The following is a 10,645-nucleotide window of genomic DNA, read 5'->3' on the forward strand; positions in this document are numbered from 1 at the left end:
GTTCATGGAGAACTGTGTCCCATGAGAGGGACCCCGTGGTCTCTCAGGGGAAGGATTCCTCACCCTGAACAGTGGAAGAAAACCTCAGGTGATGAAATGACCAAAACCCCCATGCCCTGTCTCCCTGCACTGTTGGTGAGAAGGAAGGAGGTACTGGGGGGGATAAAAGTGTTTTAAGGGCTCATTTTACTTCTCATTATCCTTCTCTGATTCTATTTAACTTTGCAACCTTAAGTTGAGCCTGTTCTGCCCTTGAGGTGTTTTGTCCCTTACCTCATTCCTGAGCCTTTCATTAACTTTTTTCCCTTTTTCCTTCCACTGCTGAGCTGTAGCAGGGGAGGGTGAGCTCTTGTGGGTGCCTGGCGTTAGGCCAGCATCAAACCACAACACAAGGCCTCTTTTATTTTCTTCCACTGATGTAAGCAGTCTCTCTAGAAACAAAGAGAAGAAACTGGCCTCTCCATGAGTTCATAAAAGTGAAGGAGAGAAAGGAAAGTGCCAATCCTGTTACATTCTTCATGTCGTACTGGCTGCAGAGCAGCAGGATCTGAGGCAGGTGGTTTTCTCCACAAAGTAGTAATTCCTTACATCACTGATCAGTACTAGAAGAACATGATATTTCCCAATGGGCATAAGCAGTTACTGTTGGCTTTCTATATTCTCTGATATTTAGCTAATAATGTATGGCTAACAGAGTACAGGGTGAAATTTCTTAATAAACAGTTCATTGTCATATGACATACGTGAAAACATGCCAGAACAGGTCCAGTAAATTCCTAGTGCAAGGCTTGAAGCTTGCCCTTCTCAGGAACCTTCAGGTTAGCCCTTCTCTTCCCACAGTACAAAAAATTTATTAATTTTTTTCCTGAACATTTGGCAAGAACTCATCTTCTGGAAAGGCATCAAGACGTTAAGGTCTGTCTTCCTGCCAGGACCAAAACTTGTCTTTCAATTATACAGATGGCTTAACCACCTTCTTCCTCTCATGGCCATGGGAGTTTTAGGAATCCTAGAAGCTGGGAGCACAACCAGGTGTTCTAAAGTAGAAAAATTTCCACAGAATCCTGCCTCCAAGGGGTTCACAGGTCACCCTGGATTAATTGTTGCTCCATGCAGGGCTTGCACTGGCTTGTGCAGCACCTTTGTATCTCCCTGGGCATCTTCTCTTCAGGACAGGCCAGAACAATGCTACTGTGTTCCCATCTCCCTCTCCTACTGTCAAAAGAGGATTTAAAAGGACAAAATATATGGGTTATCATTCTTTACAAGAAGGCCCAGTACAGACCCTCATCTGAGTGAATGTCACATTTGAGTTGAAGCCCTATTACACATCCAAATTTAAGATACTGTTTAATACTATCTTCTGAGGTCAAAAAATGGTTGACTTTCAAAGGCTTGGACCCACGCTAGCATTACTGTGTCTGCCTCACTCTCCCAGGAAAACCTATGTTGAAAATAGACACTGCTGACAGGAATTATTTGCACACAGATGACAACTCAAAGTTCAAATTTTAAAGATCTTTGCACTTAAAACTGGTATGAAGACAATGTAGACTGCACATTTAATTATTTTTTTTAGTATTGAAAGATATAATACAGTGTAATTCAATACCCACAATGTGGGTATTAAATATCTTTTCAAAGATGAAGTAACCTATTGTCACTGTACAAGGTATTTTGTCAGAATATACTCCCTCCAGCTTAAGCACAGCTGTCTCATCCTATATTCCACACTGAAAACATTGTCCTGTGTGCCTTAAAGGCTTACCTAAACTCTCTCAAAAGCAGATGTTTCAAGAGTTCATGTTTTCCCAATACCAACACAAAGACTGCTGTCTTCCTTGGTCAGTTCATTACAATGCAGAAAAACACCATGGAGTTATCTCCATACCATACTATTATGTATACAAGAAGTGGCTGTGGGAAGTTCTGTTAATTTCTATCTCCTGCAGTTCATAACCTGTCTTCTCAAGATTTAAAGTGCTGTAACTATAGCCACTTCAGCTCAATATGCTACTAGACAATGGTGACAATTTGCCTCAGTATGTAGTCTTAAGCTTGTCAGTTCCATTCAAATTAGCTTTATCAAGGAAGAAGGAGGTTCATTGCCCAAAAGCTTTTTGAAGAAAACAAGTTCTAAACAGATGCAATTTCTGAAAGCCTGAACATCTTAAAAGATCATGGTGATCTCAGAGTACTGTCTTTTAGGGAGAAATATCAAGACTGGTAGCCTTGTTGTATCTAATAGCTACTCGTATTGCAAAATGTCTTTTTCTTTCATTGTCTACAGTTCAAGTTTCATTATTTGTTCTGAGTGATTTTCAACATACACAGTAATGTCAGAGAGGGTTTTCTATCACCTCAGTTAGTTTTACATAATTGATTAAATATTCCCTTTTCTTGGTCTTGTGAAATTCACAATATCCTTTGCTCCATGGAATGTTTGGAAGCGATGATGTTAGATGCCTCACTGAGCTGCAGAAGTGAAGCTCTTCATTTCCTTTCATTAGGTTGTAGCATCTTTTACTGTATTACCATTCCATAAATCTGAAACTATCCTGACCTGGAGACTGGAATAACAACTTCTCAGCTAGATGCTGTTGTATGCTAATGTAATATGTGCTTGTAGACAGAAGACAGTGCAGGTGCTGGAAATCTGCAACAATTGTCCCTGCCACCTGTACTGTACTAGTGGTTCTTTTCAGCCATGGAAAACTACTCTCAGGAGAGGTGTCTGAAGATACAGGCACCTACAGTACACAGGCAGCTGCAAGAATAAGTATTGCTTGCTCTGAGAAAAGCCAGAAGAGATGTGCTAGGTGTGAAAGGAAAGAACAACAACAGAAGTTCCCTCTTTGCAGTTGAGAAAATTTATTGTGCTTGTAGTATAGAGTAAAGTAAAACATGGGAAAAGCTGACTTGCTTTTGGATGAGTCTGATACTGTGAATATTTTTGCACTAGAAATCTAGTTGTCCTTTAAAATTGTGTCTGTAACTCTGCCTATATGTGTGAGTTATGTTGATGACCAGAGCTGTCTGAGTCATGGAAGAAATAAAAAAAAATAAAAAATGCAGTGTTCATTTAAAGAAAATAATAAATTCTTATTTCTTAAAAAAAATTATTAGCTGATATGAGTTAGTTGTACTAGTGCCTCTATACAGACAGATCTACTAGTAACACCTATCTTTAAATTACAAATAAGATTTTAATAAGCAGAAACATTTCTATTTTTTCACATTTGCAAATTAGTCTGTTAGTACAGTATGTGACTTGGATCTCTCTCTTACTCTCTCTTTTCTTTTTGTTCTTCACAGCCAGATGGTACAACATGATTACTTGGTGCTTGTGTAATTTGCCTAGTGGACATGCAGAAATATACCACAAAGAAACACTATCTTGAAGTATTTCAGACCCAAGACAGCTGAAATTTCTACATGCCACAGCCTCAAAGGCTACTCATGCATGGCATATATTTCTGAATGGCAGCTATAATGATTTTCTTGAGAAAGTATTCTCTTTCCTGTGACAGGCAGAGAGATGACTGAGGAGGCAATAGATGTCCATCAGAAACTTCCTACCATATGGAAATTATAATTGTGGCAGTCATTCATTACATATCTATAATGAAATCTTTGCCTACTACAATTCAATAGGATAAGGATGGTATTACAAATGTATGTGGACCACAACTGCACATGTGAATTTGAGCTGAGCAGTCGACCAGGGCTTTTTAGATGTTCAGCATCTCTCAGGACAAGGCTTTTTAAGTGATAAAAAACCAAGAACTTCTTGCTTTTAGAAGCAATTCTTAGAGCTTACAGCTTTTATCATATCAAAAAATATTTCACTTTTCCAAGGAAGTAATGCTGTCATGTCAGAAAAGTAGCTGTTTGTTCTGTACCTTGACATCATGAGTCTTGGCTGTAATGTACTGATTCAAAGAAACACAGCTGATGTAAACTTAACAGTTTAATAAGAGACAAATTTATGCAATCCAGAATTGCAGCTGACACATTCAGTTGCTGAACTTTATTAGCAAACATGTTTGCCTTTTTTTTCAGTTTTTCCAGTGCCGTGTGAAAACAAAGAAAACTGATGGTACAGTTAGTTCCCTAACAGATATCTCAAGTACGGTCAGGGTCTACTGCCTGAACTGGACATAGTTTCATGTTTCATTCAGCTGTACTGTAAATTACCTTTGTGAATAAAGACACCAAGTTAGGAGATTTTGCTGTGTCATGTTGGGCTTCAGTTCTAAGACCTCTGCAGTGTGGCGTGATGCACTGCAGATGCACACAAAGACATTTAGAATAATGCTATATACCTAGGGATAAGAGAACTACATATGCTTATTTCTTGGTTATGACTCTCTATTTTAAAAACTGAGACTGAATTGTGAAAAGAACTTGTATCTAGGAAAGTTATGTTACTTTTCTATGCTCTCTTTCCATCATAAAAAATTTTTGCTCAGACTTTCTATGCATGACTATCAGGCAGCTGTCTTGGCATCAGTGAGAGATCCTTAGATTTTATTCAGACTTTACTTGGGTAGTCTTCTTTTATTTTGAATTTAGCATTTTCTTAGATTTTTCAGGCAGAGGCACAGTGTGACTCTGGAGAGTACCAGCTCAGACATAGGATTGTGCAGTACAGGGAGAAATCTGAAAAATTTCAGTTTCTAGCCAGTCAGTGCCTCTCACAGGTCATGGTGGAATCAGGATGTCCATGTAGCAGATTGTATTTGAAATTAGTAGCAACTTGAGGAATTTTTAGTTTATCAACACAGATATCAACACTGCTTTATTTGTTTAAAATTACTGAAGATCTGGTGGTAGGGCAGTTGAGGTTTTTATCATTCTCATGGCCATGGTTCCACACACTATCCTTTGTATCTCTGTCCAGGTCTTTTACTGATGGCCTTCTTCTCATTCTAGGTTTTTATGGGCAGCTTCAAACTTTCTGCCCTCCACACTATGCTGACACTCAGAAGAACATACAAGACAGTGTTTCTTGCAATATGGTTCCTCCTGTTGACTGCTCAGCTCTCACATCAGCGGGCCAGGCAGGGCTTGGCATTCTCCATCGAGGTTTTTCAGATCATTCTGGTATCAAAGGTAAATAACAGCTGGTGACTCCATGTATGATTGTGTATGGTTTGTAAACTTTGGCAGATGCGCACAAGCTGTGTATTTGGGTGGGACATGTCATGACAGATTTGGCTCTTTACAAAGAGGAGATAGTTTACAGACCTTCATGGAGTGGTTGGTGTTAGGAGGCTGGCAGTTGCCATAGGTGACAGTAACAACCGGCCTGTGTGCAATCTGCACTCTCTTGAAGGCTTCTCAAGGTTCTAGTCTGTGGGGCTTAGACAGTCTCTGGCTTGTGTATTTGAGTGGAAATACAGTCCATTAAGCCCTCTGTGATATTTGTGCAGATAATCCACTCCACTGCACATATTGTGGCAGGGACCTGAAATGATTCAAACTACTGATTTTGCTTGGCGCATGTTTGGTTTTTATCAATATTGAATTTCACTGATTCCTACTTCTGTGACAAAACCTGCCTAGATGTACACTCATCTGTGTGCACTTAACTTAGTCTGTGCCTAGATGAAAAGTACTTAAGGAGCTTGCATGCTGCTCTGGAAGGATGAAAGATCTCTGTGCAAAATATCAGTACAAGACAGTGAGCCTAATCCTAGCACTTGACTAGTACCCAGATCTTTTACTGTCCTTCCACACAGGATGAATCAATCCACTTAACATTTATTGTGCTTTGAAGTCCCTTTTATGTCTTGGTCCTTCAGAAGTGTATTTCAAAGCCAGTGCACCTGTAATAACAAAGAGGCATCTCATAGCATGTAAACATGTTATCCAAAAGATGGGAGTGGAAACAGTTACTCTTGGGCTTACTACTGTCACTTGTAAAAGGTAGTAAGTTCTGTGCCAGGGTCTACTGTACAACAAATACATACTACTGTATTTTGTTGTCTTTTATCCTGTGTTTAATATGATGAAATTTGTTAAATGAGCATGAAGTTAATTTTTAAAATTTTCACAATTTTAACACCCATTAAATGGGTGCAATGAAATCTGCTCTGCTTCAGACTTGATTCTGACAGAACTGAAAATTCCTCCCTTGGTAACCAGTAAGTTATGTAATTAACTTCATACAGTTTTTGACTTACTTATTTTACTTGTGCATTTGATTAAAATAATTTCAAGTTCTATGTGTAAGCATTAAGACATACTTCATTATATATATAGTTATTCTACTCATTAACTGGGGTTTTTTTTGTTTTGTTTCTTCTCCCAGTGTATGACTTTCCAGCAGGGTCTGTAGGTATCTTTGGTGATTCAGCTTGCAGCATGTCAGAGGACACCAGTTTCCTACAAGTAAATGCAGTGGATGATTGTTCCAGCCAGCTTTCTTCTGTATTCACTGAAGGCTAAAGTAATGTATATCTAGTTACAACAACTTGACTGTTTCATCTTGCCCTTATGTTATTTTCCTACAAATTTTTTCTCTCCATGAAGCTGCCATGTATGTATGGGGATATGACTAGATATACATACATAATGGAGAGGAACAAAGCAATTACCAAGCATTCTTCATTTAATCAAGAAGACAACTGAGATGGAGAATGTTTGGAGAAAGCAAGCTTTGCCAAAACCTTAGCAATTGTTTCTTCTCATCTGTGGTACAGAAACTGTACTTCTAAAATTATTTCTTCTTTTAATTTCTCAAAGGGAATTCAGAGACCAAATAAGAAAACTGGTTGTTGGCTGAAATCCTTTCAAGCTGAATGGGTAAACTTAGAGAAGAACATAGCTTTAGAAAATTCCTTTTTCAAAAAAGGAAAGAAGCAACACCAGAGCATACTATAAACATTTCAAAGGCATACGGTTTTTGCACAACCTGTCTGCATGTGATAGTTCCAAAGTTTAACAAACACCAGTATCCAAAAGAGAGAGAAATTAGAAATATATGCTGGCACTACCTATTGGAGGCATTGATGTGGCTTCTTTCTGGATCTCTTTGTTGGTAGAGTATTTCTTACAGGCCTCAGGTTAGGTGTCCTTTCCTTCCCTCTTAATTTTAAGCCATAAAGTGTGGCTATTACTGTTTTCCCAATATTCATTCTGATCTTTTAAGCATGAATAAGAAGGTTTAAATACACAAGTTACTTGGACTTTGTCTCTATTTAACATCTGCGAAATAAGCATAAATGTATTTTAACTTTCAGTTGCTTTTTAATTAGATTGTAGATTGTTGCTGTATGTACGATAGTCTTCTACAGGAAGGTTTAAAATATTTTGCAGGAAAGATTCTTCCTTAAATTCCACATATTTTTTTAAAAAGCTATCCGTACTGATGCAATTAAATTTTGGTTGTCCTAGTCTTTTTCCATAACACATTTTCAGAAAGAACTACTCTAAGTGTGCTATGTTTCATCTGGTTACTTAGAGAGATAAAACTGGACTGGTATGGTGGTTTTGATTTTTCTGTCAGACTCAAGGTCCTCAAATTTAGTCCAGGATGCAAGCAAATTAGGTTGTCCTTCATAAAACACACAAGGTTATAAGTTAAAACCAGTATTTTGAAATTGAGATGTCAACACTGTGATCCTGTATAATTTGAGAACAACTCTTATATTAGTAAGACTGAGTTTTTAGGTTTCAATTTCTGTTCATGCATTTTGTGGATTTCTTACTGTGTAGCGTGCATCTTAATATTCTCATGACCTGACAGAGTACGGACATAAAAGTTCATTCTTACAGTCTGGACCATAACTATGCTTCTGAAATCACTCTTCTAAAAAGATTAAAAAAAAAAGGTTTATACGAACTTTTATTTTTTTTTTCCCCTGGCAAACTTTTGAGGGTCTTTAAGACCAATTTGGCTCAAATTCATAATTTAATCTGCAATTATATGGAATAGTTGAATTTATGTTCAGATGTTTGTGAATACTGGCAATCTTTTGAGGTTTGTATTCATTAAGTATATTTTTATGTGCAGTCATGTGCTTAAATTTTTAATGGAGAGGTTTTCATCGGATACATAGAATATATGGATAAACCATGCACATAATTGAAGTACAATGAGAAGCAAAGTGACTAAAATACAGCTAATTCTGTACTAAGTTCTTCCCCCATATATTTTGCTTCCCCCATGACAAGAGAATGTATCCGTCTGCTCCAACTTGCACTAAGGGGTCTAGATGTTACCATATGTGATTTGCATTGGTTTAAATGACACCAGGCATCCTTCATAGCTACACATGTCCAATCAAAAAGACAATGCATAATGTGCATTGACCGCAAGTTTTGCTTTTTAATAAGGCTTTCATTTTGTACTATCTTAAAGCCCGTTCTTTGATCACTGCACAAGAGTAACTTGGTTCAGTACGAATAAGAAGTCACACTGAACACTTCCATTTCGAACGTGTGGAATTGTGTTTTGTTCCACCGAAGTCAGCAAGGGCAGGATCAGACTACATGTGGACATACGTATGTACATAGACATGTAACTGTATAGTTTCTTAAAGATAGATTCTTTAAAATTATTTTAACCACGTGATTGTCCAGATACTGTCCATTGCTGTTTACAAAACTGAAATACTGTTGCTGTCTTCGGATCTGTACCACCTTGATTTTTGAAATGTTTTTTTTCTAGTATCTGAATGTACAAGTTCTTCTGTAGAGCTGGGGGATTATACATTTTGAAACATGCTGACCAAAGGGAAGGTGGGAGTACAGAATTCAAAAAGGGCATTTTTAACTTGGGGGTTCATCAGCTGCATTTCAAAAAGGAAACTTCTGCAACTCATTAATTTATTCTTACACATACATATAATATATATATTTACAGCTTTCTATGAGCTTAATCCTAAAAATAAGGCCCTAGAGAACACTCAAATCAAGCACATGAATGTGGGCTACCAGTCTGTAAAAAGGTATGCCTTTGTTTACTTCTCATTCAGAGACAGATAATTTTTCACTATCATTTCATTATTCTCTTTGGAGTTGGACTGACTTCAAGGCATCAGTTTAATCACTGAGGGCAATTGCATAAAAAGCCCCATTGTATCTCATTTATATTGGATATTTAGAGAGGGAATCCTGTTTGTCACAATCAGAAATGGTGCTTGAGAAAATACAATTTTGTGGGTTATCTGCATAACTGAGTTATTTGCAAATACTTGTGTCTCAGTGAGTTTTGTATTGTTATTCTACCTGCTGTATTGTTAACTTTCTAAAGGGATTCATATCTAAGAGATGAAGTGAGTTTGGACTGCGGACATTAAACAATATTCAAAAGAAATTATTTACAATTATTCTTTTATACAATTCAACTGTTTCCCGACTCAGTGGTCTATCTATATTTGCATTAGAAATGGTTCTACACTGGAGTTTAAAATACAGTTTCAAAGTGCATGTGTACAAGTGGAAGTGTATGAGAGTGCATGTGTGTATTTGGGTCTCCCTTTCTATGTGTGCATACACACAAACATATAGGCATTGTGGTTTACTACTACCAGATGCTGAAGAATTGCAGTGCTAATGCCATCTGTCACACTGTATATTGTTTTCAGCTTTTCTTGAAAAGGTGTTAATGAGTATAAAAATTACATTTTAACTGTTTATTCCCTGTTTTCCCTGTGTAATTTTATAGCAGATTTTTTTAAATGGCACTTTTTTCTTGTTTGTATGAAATTTTGTTCTTGGTTTGGGGCTTTGTGTATATATATATATATATATATATATATATATATATATATATATATATATATTTTTCCTTGAAGCAAGAAAAGCAAAAGAAAAATACCACAAATTAAAATTAGCTGAGTTTTTTTTTAAGAAAAATAAATCCTTTTGTTCTGTACAGAAAACAGCATCTGTACAGAAAGCAACATCTTGTGTAATATTTTTTAGACAAAGCACTTTGGTGAGGAGAGAAAGTGGGATTATGTTTTTCCTAAACCTTACAGAGTAATCTACATATTTATACATGCTTACATATGATCTTAATTTGCCATACTATATATCTGGCTCTTATAATCTTGCTCTTAAGAAATGTCTGTTGCATGTCATGAAAAAAACAAAAAATTCAAAAGAATTAGTTACGCTTTTCGCTCTACTAGTATGTGTCATTTTGTGATTTTTTTACAGTTATTTTTCATACAATCGTAAATTATTTTTGTCCTGTTTCATAACATTCTGTTCAATGTAAAAGGTAAAAGTGAAAGATGTATGTGCGTGGTACAAAATAAAACTGGAAAATTGTAACTCCATTACGTGACCTGTAGAACATACTATTGTGAGATGCCTTTAAAGAGAACTGCTCCAGCCATTGTCCTGTATTTGTATGGATTCATATAATTAGAAACAGAAATAGGAGACAAACTCTTGGAGATTTCTCAAAAAAACCCACTTGGATCAGAGTTTTAGGTCTGGGTTTAATTATTGTTATGGTGAGGCTAGAGATTTGTAGAGATAAATGGAGGTCTTGGTGTGTGTTTACACCCTGGGTGGAGACACAAATAAAAGAAGAAAATCTAATTGCATTTTTGTGCTGTGATAATTTTTCATTTTTATGGGTTTCTTTGGTCATGATGATTTGACACATACAACACACAGTTAT

At 36.7% G+C, this 10,645-nt stretch overlaps 1 protein-coding gene across 1 annotated transcript in view; it reads left to right on the forward strand.

Moving 5' to 3' along the window:
- The window catches only part of GLIS3 (GLIS family zinc finger 3), a 117,825-nt gene extending 108,079 nt beyond the window's left edge, over positions 1–9,746 (forward strand). Inside the window, exons 8-9 of the mRNA XM_058828103.1 lie at positions 4,936–5,115; positions 6,317–9,746. Of these exons, the coding sequence (XP_058684086.1) occupies positions 4,936–5,115; positions 6,317–6,453 (317 nt within the window). The 3' untranslated portion in view covers positions 6,454–9,746. The remainder of the gene's footprint in view (positions 1–4,935; positions 5,116–6,316) is intronic.
- Positions 9,747–10,645: the final 899 nt, after the last annotated feature.

Source organism: Poecile atricapillus, chromosome Z (genome assembly GCF_030490865.1).
Source record: "Poecile atricapillus isolate bPoeAtr1 chromosome Z, bPoeAtr1.hap1, whole genome shotgun sequence".
Taxonomy (NCBI): Eukaryota; Metazoa; Chordata; class Aves; order Passeriformes; family Paridae; genus Poecile; species Poecile atricapillus.